Raw genomic sequence first — 18,289 nt, forward strand, 5'->3', positions numbered from 1 at the left:
GGATTCTGTTAAACTGAAGGTGTCTACCTGATTTACAAGAATAGTGGAGGCATTCTGTTAAACTGAAGGTGACTACCTAATTACCAAATCTGAAAGATCATGACCGGAAGTTAAAAATGGTGGTGGATTTGCTGATGTAATTGCAATTTTTAACCAATTCAATGGGAGTGGTGAAAACATCATACACCTCTTGCAGATTGTTATCAGCGACTTCTCCACTAGACCACCGATGCAGTCTTTAAACCTGGTATAATTTTTCTAAAAAAGAGGTACAAGGGTGCAACCTGAGGAAAACACTGCATCACATGGGCAATGGCAACCAATATAAAATGTTAGGTGAATTTCCACCCATCAGATTAAGAGGAGATCTGGAAATGGACCAATGAAGGGTACCAAATATCCCCCTACTAAAGCACAGGTATAACGATCTTAGGAACATTTTAGGAGAATCTGTATCGATATTCCTAAAAGCAAAGAAAACAAAATGCTTTGAACCCTAGAGGGTTCTTTTGCACATTTACAGTACTAAATATTAAACTGAAAGACTAACTGTCTCCAAGACAAAATTACTCAATTTCATATTTAAAGATACATAATTATTATTCTCGAGTCTTAAGAGTATCATGTTACAATAATCTAAATAATTTCTGATCTCACCTCTTCTGATCATTTGAGAGTTGGTTTCACTTAACAGTATAATATCCCTAAGAAAAAGACTTTGAAAATTTTAACGTGTCATGGAATGGGTGATTATACAAGGTTTGTTTAGTACCAGAATGGCATTATTTAAGTTAAAAATATGTGCCAGTCTGTCTAGAAATCCAGGTTACATAGAGGCTTGATTATTAAAGTTTCACAGCATTAAATATTTTCTATAATATGTTAATTATAGTCTAGAGGACTTAAGAACAATTATTCGGCTATAAACAATAAATAAACAGTAGCCATTTAAAAATGATTGCAAATATGTAGCTGACAAGTTGAAGTATAAATATTAGGTAGTTGACAAGCTGAAGTACAAATATATGTAGCTGACAAGTTGAAGTATAGATACTATGTAGCTGACAAGTTGAAGTATAAATATTATATAACTGACAAGCTGAAGTATAAATACTATGTAGTCAACAAGCTGAAGTACAAATATATATACCTGAAAAGTTAAAGTATAGATACTATAGTATGTAGCTGACAAGTTGAAGTATAAATACTATGTACCTGACAAGTTGAAGTATAAATATATGTACATCACAAGTTGAAGTATAAATACCATGTATTGAAAAGATGAAGTATAAATACCATGTATTGACAAGTTGAAGTATAAATACTATGTACCTGACAAAGTGAAGTGTAAATATATGTACATCACAAGTTGAAGTATAAATACCATGTATTGAAAAGATGAAGTATAAATACCATGTATTGACAAGTTGAAGTATAAATACTATGTAGCTGACAAGTTGAAGTATACATACTATGTAGCTGACAAGCTGAAGTTTTTAAATCATTGAAAATTAGTTTTAAGTAGATTATAAGCACATCCACTAATAGCTGAAAGCACATTATATCAATACATGCATGCATCAGGCATTATGGTGAATCAGCTGACATGCATAACAGATTCCTTATTGCATACAACATGTTCTACATAATGAAATTTAGAACAATAACTGCAATGATAAATCATCTCAAATAAAGGCAACATTTATACTCCTATAATGAGTTTGACCAATGAGAAAAACATATTGAAAGTCAGATTGGCACCATTTTTTATTTATGACCAGGTAGAATCATTAGAAGTCTTTTGGTGAAAACCCTATGTCATTATTACCATCAATTTAGGGGGAGAAATGACAACATTTTGAAGGTGACCATCTTTACAGCCATACTGGATGTATGAATGGCACCATTTTCATTTGGGACCAACAAGGTATCATACTCTATTGGTGAAAACCCAATGTTGATAATTGCCATCAATTTGGGAGGAGTAGAAATAATATTTTCAACTGGCCACCATGGTGACCACACTGTGATCAATTTGCATCATTTTCATTAGGACCAACTAGTAACCAAATGAGATCTTCTTATGAAAACCCCATGTCTAAATGACCTTCCATTTAATATTAGCTATAACAAGATTTTCAAGATGGCCACCATGGTGGACATCAAATCAGAACCATTTTAATTTGGGCCTAACATGACATCTAAAATGTTTATTAGTGAAAACCCCATGCTGATATGAATTTCTGTCTTGGAGGATTAACAATAACAAAAAATTTATAATGGCGGTGGCTGTGGCCATACTGGATATCAGATCAGAACCATTTTTACTTAGCACTACGTTAACATCACCAGTCATCAAGGTGAAGTAGTAAAAGATTTTCAACATGGAACTTGTGGCAGCAAGACTGGAGGTCAGATCAGCAGCATTATTATTTATGAATAACTGGACATCATAAGAAGTCCTTCAGTTAAAACACCAGTTTAATATGTCCATTATGATAAGTATAGATAACAAGATTTTCAAGATGGTCATACTAGATGGCTGAACAGGACCGTTATCATTTAGGACCAACTAGTTATCACATGAAGTCTTTTAGTTATAGTTATGCTTGTAGTTATGCTTGTAGATATGCTTATATTTATGCTGATAGTTACGCTGATATGACCATACTTTCATGAGTAGCAATAACAAGATGGCCACTCTGGAACCCATACTGAATGTGCAAGTTGCACCATTTTCATTTAGGACCAACTGTACATCACAAGAAGCCTTTGGTGAAACTCCATTGTCAATATGAATTTTTCTGTTCAGGTGGAGTAGCAATAACACAAATTTTCAAGATGCTCTGTGGTGGACACATTGGACATCAGATCAAAACCATAAAAACTCTTACAGTGAAAACTCCATGCTAATATGATGATCCATTTAGGAGTGATATGACTTTAAGGATAGCTGCTGTGGTGGCCATACTGGGTGTCAAACCAGAACCATTTAGGAGGAGTAGTGATATGATTTTAAGGATAGCTGCTGTGGTGGCCATACCAGGTGTCAGATCAGATCCATTTAGGATCATCTAGACGCAAAAGTGTTAAAAAACCCATGTCAATATGACTTTCTGTTCGGAACAAGTAGCAATAACAAGAGTTTCAATTTGGCTGCAGTGGTGGCCATATTTGACATCATTTTCATTTAGGACTAACTCGATATAAAACTCTATGCTGATTTGTCCATCCATTCTGTAGAAGTAGTGACAAGATTTCCAAGATGGCAGCTGTTGTGGCCATACTGAATTTTTAAGCAGCACCATTTTCATTTAGGACCAACTAGACCATAGGATGAATGTGTGTAAAGTTTCATGGCTATCCTCATATTAGATTAGTAGGAGTGGCAATAACTAACTAGCACTGACCAATGGAAAGAAAACAAACAAAACACCAACCCATGCGCTTACCTAGTTTATGACCAGTCACACTGACCAATGGACAGACAACAAACAAAAGACCAACCCATATGCTCTCCTAGTTTATGACTAATCAAGCTAAAAATATTATGAAATACTGAATAAAAATGTACTTTTGGTCTAAAGAAACTCCTGTGAATTAACTTTTAATTTTTGTCATATCTCAGAAAATTGAATTACTAACTAAAATGTTAATTTTTAAAAAAACAATGAAAACTGACTCCAAAAATATTAAACTATATGTGATGTGTGCATCACAAAAGGACTGCAATTACTGCAGTTTGTATTTTGTATGCCAGTGCTTTATACATAAGAACTTCTGTTGGAAAATTGAAGTTTGGAGAAGATGGACATAAAGGGGCCATAACTCTGATAGTAAAGTAATTAAATCATTTAGGGATGGTGTGTGTGTGTGTGATTTGAAATTTTAAAGTAGCTTTAAAATAAAATCAGTCATATGCCTGCAGTGTGGGAGTTTATAGTGATGTCTAACACTAAGACATCATGCCACATGTAGCATGATATCCCACCCAGTCACATTATCCTGACACCAGGCCGACCAGTCCTAAAACTAACCTGTTAATGCTGAGTGCCTAGCAAGGCACCTGTTAGGACCATTTTTATAAGTCTTTGGCATGACTCTGCCAGGGTTTGAACCTACAACTTACCACATCTGAGGCAGATGCTCTAACCACTTGGTGACCAAAGCAGTCTTTATGGATGGTAACAGGTGACATTTACTGTTCAAACTTATCACCAATAACAGTAAATGCAACTAGAAATTAAACTCACTCAAGATCTCATTATTATGGTCAGTAAGCTAAAAATATAAATTATCATTAACTTATGCTTTCGAGTGATAGAAGGCTGCTACTACCTACACAATGAAGCCATTTTCTGTTAATTGTCAAGTTCAACTTGGAAAAACGTAGCCTAAAACTTAGTCATGAAAGCTGAATGTAATACTTAATGTTATATTATGTTGCCAAGCCAACACATTGCCAACAGTACTGACAAGAACCCTCTGATTCATTTGCTTCTGAATGCAAAACAATACAAATCCCAAATCTACATCTAGATGTGTGTTAGATATGTTTATATACTTTCTCAAACATATTAACTTGACAGACACTAAGACAACAAAATAATACATGCAAGGTAAATAGAATACAACAATAATGACATGGAATGCTCTGTCTTGCCCGCTCTGTCATTGTCTAATACACGCATCTGTCATGCCAGAAAAGTGTGTCATTGTGATCTGCTTTTCATTAATGTACTTGTCAATATTCAGAAACAACAGAATCACAGATATTAAATTAAATGAAAAGTAGAAATGTAATCAATGTTTTATGAAATTATGTAGTGACCAATGGAAATTTACACATGACAATGCCATTAGAAACGTGTGATATCTTTGTCTCCACTATCCTATGCATGCACAATAAAAATGGCTGAGCAGACATAAATCATTTGCATAACAGTATTGAAACATCTCATTTCAAGTAATGAGAAACAATTACAGTGGATGTAATATGGATTGTGCTTTTCTTTCAATTTTTTTGTTTAAATCTTGCATAGAAAGACATTTCCACTTGTAAAAAGAATCATCAAACTAATGTCAACTGTTAGCACCTCAAGCATATAGTAAGGATTCCTCATAGCTAGTACCTCAAGGTTATAGCAAGGATTTGTCACAGTACCTCAAGACAAAGTAAGGATTTGTCATACTAGTACCTCAAGATATAGAGAGGATTTGAGTAGTACCTTAAGGTTAAAGCAAGGATTTGTCACAGTACCTCAAGATGTGGTAAGGATTTGACATAGTACCTCAAGGTTATTGCAAGGATTTGTCACAGTACCTCAAGATGTGGTAAGGAATTGACATAGTACCTCAAGGTTATTGCAAGGATTTGAGAGAGTACCTCAAGTTTATAGCATACATTTTTGTCACAGTACATCAACATGTAGTAAGGATATGTCATAGCTAGTACATCACATCATACAGATTTGTCATAGTTAGTACCTCAATATTAGTAAGGATTTATCATAGTACCTCCAGATAAAGAATGGATTTGTCGTTGTTAGTACCTCAAGATATAGTATGGATTTGTTACTGTACCTCGGGATATAGTAAGACTTTTTGATAGTACCTCAAGATATAATAAGGCTTGGTCATAGTAACTCAAGATATAATAAGGCTTGGTCATAGTTAGTACCTCAAGATATAATAAGGCTTGGTCATAGTTAGTACCTGGCTTGGTCATAGTTAGTACCTCAAGATATAAGGCTTGGTCATAGTTAGTACCTCAACATATAATAAGGCTTGGTCATAGTTAGTACCTGGCTTGGTCATAGTTAGTACCTCAAACATATAATAAGGCTTGGTCATAGTTAGTACCTCAAGATATAATAAGGCTTGGTCATAGTTAGTACCTCAAACATATCATAAGGCATGGTCATAGTACCTCAAACATAATAAGGCTTGGTCATAGTACCTCAAACATATAATAAGGCTTGGTCATAGCTAGTACCTCAAGATATAATAAGGCTTGGTCATAGTTAGTACCTCGAACATATCATAAGGCTTGGTTGTAGTTAGTACCTCAAACATAATAAGGCTTGGTCATAGTTAGTACCTCAAGATATAATAAGGCTTGGTCATAGTTAGTACCTCAAGATATAATAAGGCTTGGTTATAGTTAGTACCTTAAGATATAATAAGGCCTGGTCATAGTTAGTACCTCAAACATAACATAAGGCTTGGTCATAGTTAGTACCTCAAGATATAATAAGGCTTGGTTATAGTTAGTACCTAAAGATATAATAAGGCTTGGTCATAGTTGGAACCTCAAACATATAGCAATGAAATAAACTGTGTGGTACCCTATGTACTCACAACTTGAGTCCAAATGCAAATGACAGGCCTGGATCTACCATCAAATAATGTGCTGGCAGATCATGGTCAATGCTGTTTGTTCTAAAGGTAACTCCTGACAAACTGCAAAGACCCAGATCTCCCAGAAAGAGTGCATTATACAATGCTAGATATGGATCTGTGCATATCAGATGCAATGGAAAACAGTTAATTTGAAATACTTTATTAATGATTTCAATACTGTTTTGTAAAATGTTTATATTCATAAATATAATTTAATGAACAGTCAAGTATACCCTGCTTTTACTCTTCAAGCTGATTAACTAACTGTTGACTAGAGGTAGACATCAGATTGGAATCTGAAATCAATGGTAAATTAAAGCTGTAACACCAAAATAACTTATGTACTGTGTACATACACTCATATGTGCCATTTGTGCTACATTATGTGTACCATAAAAGAGTACTTTTTCTCTTGAAATCAGAAGAACAAACAGTGCAGCTGACTTGGACATGTGATACAATGGCAGATGTGAGTCTATGCAGTGTGCAGCACAGACTAGTGCAATATTGGCTTGAATGCTTTACTGAGAATTTTACTGAACATTGCATCTTCTTTTTTAAATCACATGATTACCAAAGTTTCTCATTTGCATACTCTGTCAACAACAACACAGAATGGTTTGTATAGCACTGTTTGGCCCTCCAATTTCAAGTCTCATGAAAGAAACACGAAGTTCCTGAATAGCTTCCACATTTGCCTGTCAATTTGTCCCAAGCAGGTGCAGAATTTGGTTACTAAGCCCATGCCATGTCAGACCTGTTTCAATACTGAATACCAATATCACCCTACCACAATTTTCTGAAACTGATAATGCAGAGAGTTTAATTTACTGCTGATAACCACATCAACTTAAATCTGGTATGTGTTTGGAAGAATGTGATGGGTTAATAACTTAAAAATCTAGAGTACATTCATGTGACACACTAAAAAAAGCTGAATTTCATAAATATTTTAAAACACAAAATACTTGCAAATGATTGTGCAACTTTATGCCAGTGTAATTACTGTAGTTCAAATAGCCAAGAGAGATATACAGTCTATAATACTTGACAATACAGACTTCTAGGATGCATGTCCTCACAAAACAGTCTATAATAATTGACAATACAGACTTCTAGGATGCATGTCCTCACAAAACAGTCTATAATACTTGAAAATACATACTTATAGGATGCATGTCCTCACAAAACAGTCTATAATACTTGAAAGTACAGACTTCTAGGATGCATGTCCTCACAAAATATTCTATAATACTTGACAATACAGACTTCTTCGATGCATGTCCTCACAAAACAGTCTATGATGCTTGACATTACAGATTTCGAGGATGACTGTACTCATAAAAGTCTATGATACTTGACAGTACAGACTTCTAGGATGCTTGTCCTCACAAAGGTCTATGATACTTGACAATACAGATATCTAGGATGCTTGTACTCACAGAAGTCTACGATACTTGACAGTACAGATTTCCAGGATGCATGTCCTCACAAAACTGTCTATGATACAGGCCTGGGGAAGTTTTGAATGATTTACCATGGTAATGTGATTGTAAACTAAATTTGTTTCTGCCATGTATATAAATTGTCATCCTAAAGCTTTCAGAAATATAATCAGGGGTACTTGTTAGTAATTAAAAAAATTGATTAAAAAGCAAATTGGGTCTTATGTGTGTTTTTTTATTTTTATTTTTAATGTAGCTTTAACAATTTTTCAGTCATATCGCTACGATGTCTGCAGTGTGGCAGTTTATAGTGATGTCCAGCACTGGGGCATCATGCCGCAGACATGTAGCATGATGTCCCACCCAGTCACATTATCCTAACACCAGGCTGAACAGTCCTAACACTAACCTCTTAATGCTGAGCGCCAAGTGAGGCAGCTGTTAGTACCAATTTTGTAAGTATTTGGTATGACTTGGCCATGGATCGAACCCTTGACCTCCCGCATCCGAGGCAGATGCTCTAAAAACTAGGCCACCAGAGCAGTAAATTGGGTCTTACAAAATTAACCAGATAAAACTGCAGGTAATTATAGCTGCATTTCCTCTGAAAGTGCAATCTGGATTTAATTTTGCTTAAAAAACCCCATAAGAACAGGTCTCACTATGAAATGAAAATTTGGAGCCATCTTGTGTTTCAATCGTTTCCTAACAATGATAAATAATATCTGTTGCATATGCACTGTTCTTTTAAAGGTTGTTCATTATAGAAAATAATTTCATAATTGATGTCTTCGGAGTCTAAAGTAACAGTTCAATATATACTCTATTTACAGTTATAAGACAGCATAGACTATTTTTGAATACCAGTCTACATGGATTGCCATGCTCTGTGTATGGACAGCTGAGTTGTGTTTCTTTTTCTACATTGTTCTAATGGACTGGAATTAATCTGGCAAAATATACATTTAGCAAAAGTCATTGCAATGAAGTTCAAAAGACCTGTCAATTTTTCAACCAATCACTTATCCCAAACAAAGAAATGGACTTAATTTCTCGATAGTCATATTAACTATTTTTGTAGAGAGTGACTGTCTAGCCCAAACACTGCAATACTGGATAGCTGTGAACTATATCTTTTTAATCAATAACTTTTTATTCAACTAGGACAATTTAGGTAAAATCTGTGACAAAATATCATGAAGAAAAGTTCTTGCCAATTAAGGCATTTTGAAATTTACAATTAATAAATGTACTGTATTTCCAGGAAATGCAGTATATTGTCGCTTAAGTGCTTACTTAAGCATAGTTTATACACAGCAATAGGTGACCCACTCACTACCATTCTTGCAAATAGTCCGCATTAACATGCATGAGATGTATTAATACATCACATGCCAGCCAATCAAAACAGTCCCAGCTGTCTTGTGCAGCGTCCTTTGTTTCAACTGTCTGTTCTAGTTTGGAGCTGATAGCGATAGCACGCATGTTTCGGTCGAAACATGCAATTCATTCGCTCACTCAACCGATTTTTGCCCACAACAAAAGTGCACGGCCATGCCCATAGTAAACATAGCCAACAGAAAAGAAATGGATATTGACAAGTACGGTCGGCCTAGACAGATGATGGATGGAAAAGAACTTTGTAACAATTTTAATTCCGTATGCGGTTGCCAACGTACTAATTGCCAGTTCTTGCATATCTGCATTCAGTGCAGGGCCAAAACGCATGGGGCAGCTGCATGCCCAAACAATACATTACAAAGTTATTCCAGCACGGGTACACGTAATATCAATACCCATCGTAAATCAGCACCAGATAAAATGCAACAAATCTGACCTACTTTCTCGCCACATGCTTCCACCCCCATTGATATTAACAGACTGCAGCATGAACTCCGTAATCATCCAGATGAGAACTTAGTTATATATTTGTCTTCCAGTCTGAAACATGGTTTTGACACAATGGTGCAAAAAACTCACTTGCCTACAAAAAAGTGCAAAAACTTGCTTTCTGCTTCTAAACAACCATATATTGTTGATCAGTTATTGGCAAAGGAATGTACCAAAGGTTTCATGTTTGGCCCTTTCCTATCTCCACCATATCAAGAATACAGAGTCAGTCCTATCGGCATCGCAGAAGGAAAATATTCAAAAAAGAAGAGACTTATCATTGACCTGTCCTTTCCCCATGGTGATCATGCGCATACAAGTATCAATGAACTTATTGACAATGATAGATGCTCCCTAAGCTACGTCAAGATTGATGATGCCATTCGAATTATTCAGAGTTATGGGAAGGGATCTATTATGTGCAAAACTGACATTTTAGACGCTTTCAAACAGATTCCCATTGCACCTTCACAATGGCACTTATTCTGCGTAAAGTGGAGAGAGGAACTATACATGTGGCACCAATTTTTAGCTTCATGGAATGGAGTTTCTGTGTTTCTTGATAATCAGTCCACTACATCGGACGATTTTGAATTATGCACAGATGCTTCATCAAAAGTAGGGTATGGGGGTTATTTCAAAACTCACTGGTTTGCAGCTGCATGGTCAGATGATCTTCAAATGCTTTTTTCTGTGGAGGATGATTTCTCTATGGCATTCAGGGAGTTGTATCCTATTGTTGTGGCTGCCATTATTTGGGGTGCAGAATGGGCAGGCAAACGCATAATATTTACATGCGATAATATGGCCACAGTGAATATACTCAAAAAAGGGAGATCAAAATGTATGCATATAATGAAATTAATGCGTAAACTTACATGGTGTGAGGCTTCTTGTAACTTTCATTTTTCTGCCAAACACATTCCAGGAATTATCAATACTAAAGCTGATGCCTTGTCCCGCCTTCAATTTCAGAAATTTCATGCACTGGCTCCGGATGCAGATCTGCAACCCTGCAAATGCCCCCCGCCCTAGGAGGTCTTATGGACCTGGATAAAGAGGTAAACTTGTTATGGAACCAGGCCTTGAGTCCCGCTACACAAATCGCCTATAACACTGCATTCAACGTTTTTAGGACCTTCATGATGATGTGTGGCTTTGCCTCAAGCATGCAACTTTTGCCAGATATTACGGCGAACACCTTAATATACTTTGTGACACATTGCACAAGAGTGCTCAACTTAAAGCATTCTACAACAAAATTGTACCTCTGTGGCATTAGGTTCAAGTACATGCAGGCTGGTAGGCAATCGCCATTCACCAGAGACAGAAATAATATGATGCGTCTTGCCACCATCCTAAAGGCCATCAAAAAAACCCAAGGTTCATCTGCAAAACTGCGCAAGCCTATTACATACAACATCTTGACAAGCATTTGCACATTCTGCGAGGAGGTGTATTTGACACACACAGATTTGTTGTTGTTGACTGTCTGCATAGTTGCTTTCTTCATATTTTTTAGATGTGCGGAATTCACTATTCAGGATTCCTTCAATCCAACCATTCATCTCTGCGTAGGCGATGTGCACTTCCACCTAGAAACTGCTTTCCTGAAATTAAAATCATCAAAAACAGACCCATTTCGTAGGGGTGTGATCATTCAGTTACATTCCACAGGTCATGCTATATGTCCATATTCTGCTCTGAAGACTTTCATGCAATTCAGGAGACGTTCATCACCTCAGCTATATGCCCCACTTTTCATTACGACTACAGGTCAAGCATTATCAAAAGTTGTGTTCCTTAATCAAATGCGACTTGTCTACTGTAAGATGGGACTGGACACTTCCCAGTATAGTGGCCATTCATTCCGTATAGGTGCAGCTACTTCAGCGGCAGCGGCCCGGCTGGAAGACCATATAATCAAAGTTCATTGCTGGTGATCTTTGAATTGTTACACAAGATACATTCACACACCCCCGGGTACTATTCGGGCAGCGCAGAGGGCCATGGCAACTGATGCGGATAGTAATACACAGTGACCATGATCATGCTGCATTCAACCTACAGGGATGGAAGGTCTCACACTGACACTGTTTTTTCCATCCTGGATGTGTGTTTCTGGATCCAGTTCATTGCTACAGTACCATGTGATGTAATTGCTGGGGCTCCAGTTTTACATAGTGGTTCATTATGTTTCTGTATTCATTGTGTTAGGAGTTCTGCACGCATGTGATACCAGTGTCATTTGCGTGGCACTTGTGCCTATCCATTATGTGTGGAGTTCTGCACGCGTGTGATACCAGTGATCTTTGTGTGGCACTTGTGCATATCCATATTTTTCATAGCCATACATGCTTTCAGTTTCTTTATTACTGGAAGTGTTATAGCATTCTATGGAATTCTTCTACCCATTTCATGGATGTGATCATCTTGCTTCTCTTGGAATTGGATGTGGTAACTTAGTCGTTTCCATTCTCAAATTCCCACATCTTTACCATATTCCAAGACACGCATGGAACCATTCCAAGACATTTTTGACATTTATCATAATTCATAGACTGATATATGCTTGTATATCTTTCTTTTTCATTATTGTTGATATGCACATGTTGTATAAACATTTTTTTTCTTCTTTGAACACTGAAGGCTTCCCAACTATTAATTCTTGGGGGACAACATCTGCTGCACATATGTTTTCTTTGGGCATTCACTTCATTCCATTCTGTTTATTCACCCAAGAATCTAATGTCAGCACTATATGGTATATTCAAACTAAACCACTGAGTGAAGTCCACACAGCTGCCGCTGTCATCCCAACCTTCATTGGACAGCCCAGTCTTCGCTGGGCTCCTTCAGTTTCCACTGAAGAAACTTTACTCAAGGGTTATCCATAACATTCTGTCAGGGAGTTTCACAGACCAGCTGTGACCTCTGTACAACCACGTTGTGTCATTCAGTAGCCACTGAATCACTCACTGACAGAATGAACAAAACAGTTTCATAAGTAGCAGCAGATAGTCTTCCTTGGCAAACAGTATAATTATAAATAAAAACTTTAACTGGATCTGTGTTTTGTTGTGTATAAATTGTCACTTAAGTGCTTACTTAAGCATAGTTTATACACAGCAATAGGTGACCCACTCACTACCATTCTTGCAAATAGTCCATATTAACATGCATGAGATGTATTAATACATTACATGCCAGCCAATCGAAACAGTCCCAGCTGTCATGTGCAGCATCCTTTGTTTCAATTGTCTGTTCTAGTTTGGAGCTGATAGCGACAGCATGCATATTTCGGTCAAAACCCGCCACCATCCCCACCTCAATGCCTACAGTGTTCAATGGACACGGGAGTGTCTGCTGCTGCAGGTTGCTCACCCTAAATAAGCAGTCGCCTTAGGGCATTCACTTCATTCCATTCTGTTTATTCACCCAAAAATCTAATGTCAGCACTATATGGTGTATTCAAACTAAACCAGTGAGTGAAGTCCACACAGCTGCCGCTGTCATCCCAACCTTCGTTGGACAGCCCAGTCTTCACTGGGCTCCTTCAGTTTCTGCTGAAGAAACTTTACTCAAGGGTTATCCATAACATTTTGTCAGGGAGTTTCACAGACCAGCTGTGACCTCTGTACAACCACGTTGTGCCATTCAGTAGCCGCTGAATCACTCACTGACAGAATGAACAAAACAGTTTCATAAGTAGCAGCAGATAGTCTTCCTTGGCAAACAGTATAATTATAAATAAAAACTTTAACTGTATCTGTGTTTTGTTGTATATAAATTGTCACTTAAGTGCTTACTTAAGCATAGTTTATAAACAGCAATAGGTGACCCACTCACTACCATTCTTGCAAATAGTCCACATTAACATGCATGAGATGTATTAATACATCACATGCCAGCCAATCAAAACAGTCCCAGCTGTCATGTGCAGCATCCTTTGTTTCAACTGTCTGTTCTAGTTTGGAGCTGATAGCAACAGCACGCATATTTCGGTCAAAACCCGCCTCCATCCCCACCTCAACGCCTACAATGTTCAATGGACATGGGAGTGTCTGCTGCTGCAGGTTGCTCACCCTAAATAAGCAGTCGCCTTAGGGCATTCACTTTATTCCATTCTATTTATTCACCCAAGAATCTAATGTCAGCACTATATGGTGTATTCAAACTATACCATTGAGTTAAGTCCACACAGCTGCCGCTGTCATCCCAACCTTCGTTGGACAGCCCAGTCTTCGCTGGGCTCCTTCAGTTTCTGCTGAAGAAACTTTACTCAAGGGTTATCCATAACATTCTGTCAGGGAGTTTCACAGACCAGCTGTGACCTCTGTACAACCATGTTGTGCCATTCAGTAGCCGCTGAATCACTCACTGACAGAATGAACAAAACAGTTTCATAAGTAGCAGCAGATAGTCCTTCTTTGGCAAACAGTATAATTATAAATAAAAACTTTAACTGGATCTGTGTTTTGTTGTGTATAAATATACCATCTATATTACCATTTATTTTCATCTGTCTGAATTTTCACAGTTTTAAGGAAAAAAGTCATTTTCATGGTACTTTAATTCAGAGTTTGTTTGTCCAAGTTTGTATATATGTAGGTATTTAATATGATGGATTAACCTCAACAAATACCTCAAATGAAGAATACCAAAGAACAAAACAATGAGGACAACAAATAACACCTGCTTCAATGGTTAAAACAGTACAACCAAAACTATAAAAAATTCAAAACACCTGTCAAGATAAATCACAAAGGAAGCCGACATAGCCACCAAACACTAAGCTACTTATCAGTTATGAAAGTACATGTATATGATCTTTTCCTCAAAATAATGTTCATAAAGTTGCACCACCAATTACTTTTTGATGATCATGCACAAAAGATTAAGAGTGGTAAAAATCAACTCAGATCCCCATCCATATGGAATATGTCATCACTCCACGTGTGAACCAAACACTTAACCAACTACCACTTGCTCAAGGCAATTAGCAAGCAGTGTCAATATTGGATGTGTTCAGAACCCAATGAAATGTGAGAATACTAAACTGAAAGACAATGGAACCACTCCTTTGTCCTGCATCATGTATGAACCAACTGTTGATGTTGACTAGACATTCCTTAAAACAATGAAGCAGATTGTTTGCTGAAAGGATAATTGCAGCTCACGTAACAAAAAGGTGTGAACGATTGTACTGAATTATCCATGGCTTTGAGAATGCTGGCCTTGTCTGAAACAATAATTTCAGGATGATTTACCTGACAAACATTTCTGTGTACCAGCCAACATAAGGATAATGTTGATTCAGTGGTTTTGTTTTGAAAATCAGTGAGCTGTGAGCTTCATTACTCGGCGGTAATTAGTGTATATACAGTGATTAGTAACTGTTCTTCAAGCATGAGTTTTAGTGTTTTACAGTCACACATTTCTTCGGATTAAGCATGCATGGATAAAACAAGACGTGCTAACATTAGGATTTACATTTTTTGACAACATTTTTACTTGAATGAAGAATTAAATTGAATGAATGTTAAATCAAATTTTCATTTATAATAAAATTTCCTATTATTTCTTTCTAGGAATGAAACACAGTAAAATAGAGGAGATGGTGGGCTTCTTTATCATTTGTGGCAAATTTTTCATTGGGTCTTTAAATCTTTTGTGCAGGGCAACAATGAAATCCACAAAAATTGGTAACCCATGAAAATTTGTGATGATACAGTATATAGACTGAAAGCCTTATAACTCATTGACCTATGATATTATTTTTCTCACCTGGAACTGGAGTAGGTGACTCTTTTTTCTTATTACTTCTGGCTAAATCCATGCACATCTGATACATAAAACTTTTATATTACCAGATGCTTGAATGTGTAAAGTTGTTTTGATTGTTATTTTGTGCATGCATATGCATATATGTAAAAATCTGACTCAGATGCTTGAATTGTAAAAGTTGTTTTTGATTGTTATTTTGCTCATGTATATGCATATATGTAAAAATCTGACTCAGATGCTTGAATGTGTAAAAGTTGTTTTTGATTGTTATTTTGCTCATGTATATGCATATATGTAAAAATCTGACTCAGATGCTTGAATGTGTAAAGTTGTTTTGATTGTTATTTTGTGCATGCATATGCATATATGTAAAAATCTGACTCAGATGCTTGAATGTGTAAAAGTTGTTTTTGACTGTTATTTTGCTCATGCATATGCATATATGTAAAAATCTGACTCAGATGCTTGAATGTTTAAAGTTGTTTTGATTGTTATTTTGTGCATGCATATGCATATATGTAAATATTTGGCTCAGATGCTTGAATGTGTAAAAGTTGTTTTTGACTGTTACTTTGTGCATGCATATGCATATATGTAAAAATTTGACTCAGATAGATGATTTTTTAATCCAGACTCTTTATTTCTCTAAAGCACAAGCTCACACTATCTTTGCAAAGAATCTCTTCATGTGCCATCTCTACTGCTTCGCTTTAGATCTAATTAGTCCAAAATCCAGATACAAACTCCAGTTCCAGATCCAGAAAAGTTTTGCCCCCAAAAAAATTTGGTTTAAATTTTTCTTCCTCCTGCACTTTTTTAACAGTAGCATAAATTCTACATTACTTGGTATCATTCTTAAGTATATCTATCCCCTTTTCTCTAATACCACCCACTTCAGGATATTATAAATTATTACTATGTCACAGATGCTATCTCACAGCACAAAAACATGGCATTCTGGGATTCAGTTAATGGGTTTTTTTCCAGAATTTTCTTACAAACTGTCAAAAAATGAATGTTTTTTAATCTTAAGTAGTGTTAATGCACAAACAATCAAATAAGCAATAAATATTAAAATTTAATCATGTCAGTCAGATTCACTCCTCCTTAATTAACTCATTATATCCATATTTTTTTCATTTTCATGTGAGACTGGATTAGAAGACATTTTTCCTGTTACTTCCACCTAAATTCAAGTACATCTGATTCAAGGCAACTTTCATATTACCAGATGCTTATTTGTGTAAATGACGTTTTCTGGTGGCTCTTTTGCCCACTCATGAGCATATGGGTGAATTGGGAGGGGGTGCATATCTGACCCACAAATTTCACTTTGAGGACCCCTTTTGATCTCAAGCACACCCAACCTTTCTGAAAGGTTCATCTGTCAATGCGATTATGACTGGTCTATTTTATAACAATATAGTGCCTAAAATCTGGATACAAACAATGGTTCCCGAATTGGAAGATTATTGCCAACAAAAATTATGTTTTCGCATATGTATTTTTTTAGATGTGTAGAATCTTTATAAAGCCACATCTTTCCCCTTTTCTGTAATAGCTCCCACTCTGGCCTATTATGAACTGTGATGATTCCACAGCTCCTGGAACAAAGTTACTACCTCATGATGCAAAAACATGGGGATAATGAGTTACCAGAGACTGTACAGTGTACACAACACTAGTGTTCTTAGTGAAAATTTGAGTATGTGATCAGGTGTTCTGTATTTATCCATGTACAGCATACAAACAACTGCAAGCAGCATGGAGTCTGACACTAATCTGCAGTGGCATGATTCAGTGTCAGATCAGGATTAATACTGTTTGCTATATTTTCAATTAAGTAAGAACAAACGAATTATGCTTGCAAACTATGTGATGGCAGAACCAAATGTACCTAGTTCACTGTTCCATGATCACCAAATATGTGTAAATACAGTATGCCCACACATGTGCACGTTTATATGCATACAGTGGTCCCCCTCTTGAAAGACTATCTCTTGTACAATGCAAACGTGGCCTTATAAAACAGTGACCTACTATGAGGTGGAGAAATACGGTTAACCCATTTTATCCTGTTTACCAATTTCAACTGCAGTGCCTGATTCCTGAGAAGCAATTCTAATAACACTGTGGTAAAACAGAGCATCATACAGCAGCATGTTTACTAAAAATGTTGTAACAATGTTATTTGTTTTATAAAGTATATAAAGCTAAATATCTCTGAAAAGGTAATAAAATTTGCAACACAGTGATATATGTTCTGTTATCATTTACCAATGTACATGCTCACAACTGTATTTTGAAATATGACTTGAAAGAAAAAAACAAATTTAAAAACTGAAGATTTTCAGTGAATCTTTTGTCCATGAAAATTAATGAAATGCTCCTAATAATACGCGAATAAAATAAAGATAATTCAATTTCTAGTATTTTGGTCCAAATCTGAAGTTTCTAGCACTGTTAGTTCAAAAGTTATAATAATCCTACTAAAATTGGACAACATGACACACGGAACAATTTGTTTACTTCACATTCTGGAACATGTACTTCAGCATGCAGTTTCTCATGAAAACTTGTCACAAATTAATCCTAGAAATCTTTCAGCGTAACTTTTTTTTTCATCAACAAGTTTTTTTTCCAGATTAAATCATCCCAAAGTAACTCAAAATAATGTTTTGCATCGGCTTCTCCTGGGTGTTGCTCCTTCTATCAATTTAAATCTTGGCTGCAACCAAAGTGATAAATCATCCCGGATCCATTTT

General features: G+C 36.2%; 1 protein-coding gene across 6 annotated transcripts in view; it reads right to left on the reverse strand.

Annotated features, from left to right (window-relative positions):
- The window catches only part of LOC149797883 (palmitoyltransferase ZDHHC15B-like), a 78,072-nt gene that overhangs the window by 13,846 nt on the left and 45,937 nt on the right, over positions 1–18,289 (reverse strand). For 3 of the 6 annotated variants that reach the window (XR_016421910.1, XM_089962913.1, XM_089962910.1), the window contains one exon: positions 6,636–6,698. The exons of the other annotated variants lie outside the window; for them this stretch is intronic. Coding sequence is in view for 2 of the 3 variants with exons in the window: in XM_089962913.1 (XP_089819039.1) it covers positions 6,643–6,698 (56 nt within the window). In the remaining variant the exon portion in view is untranslated. The remainder of the gene's footprint in view (positions 1–6,635; positions 6,699–18,289) is intronic. 6 annotated transcript variants of the gene reach the window in all.

Source organism: Sinohyriopsis cumingii, chromosome 6 (assembly GCF_028554795.1).
Source record: "Sinohyriopsis cumingii isolate HCF-2022 chromosome 6, ASM2855479v2, whole genome shotgun sequence".
In the NCBI taxonomy this organism is placed as follows: domain Eukaryota; kingdom Metazoa; phylum Mollusca; class Bivalvia; order Unionida; family Unionidae; genus Sinohyriopsis; species Sinohyriopsis cumingii.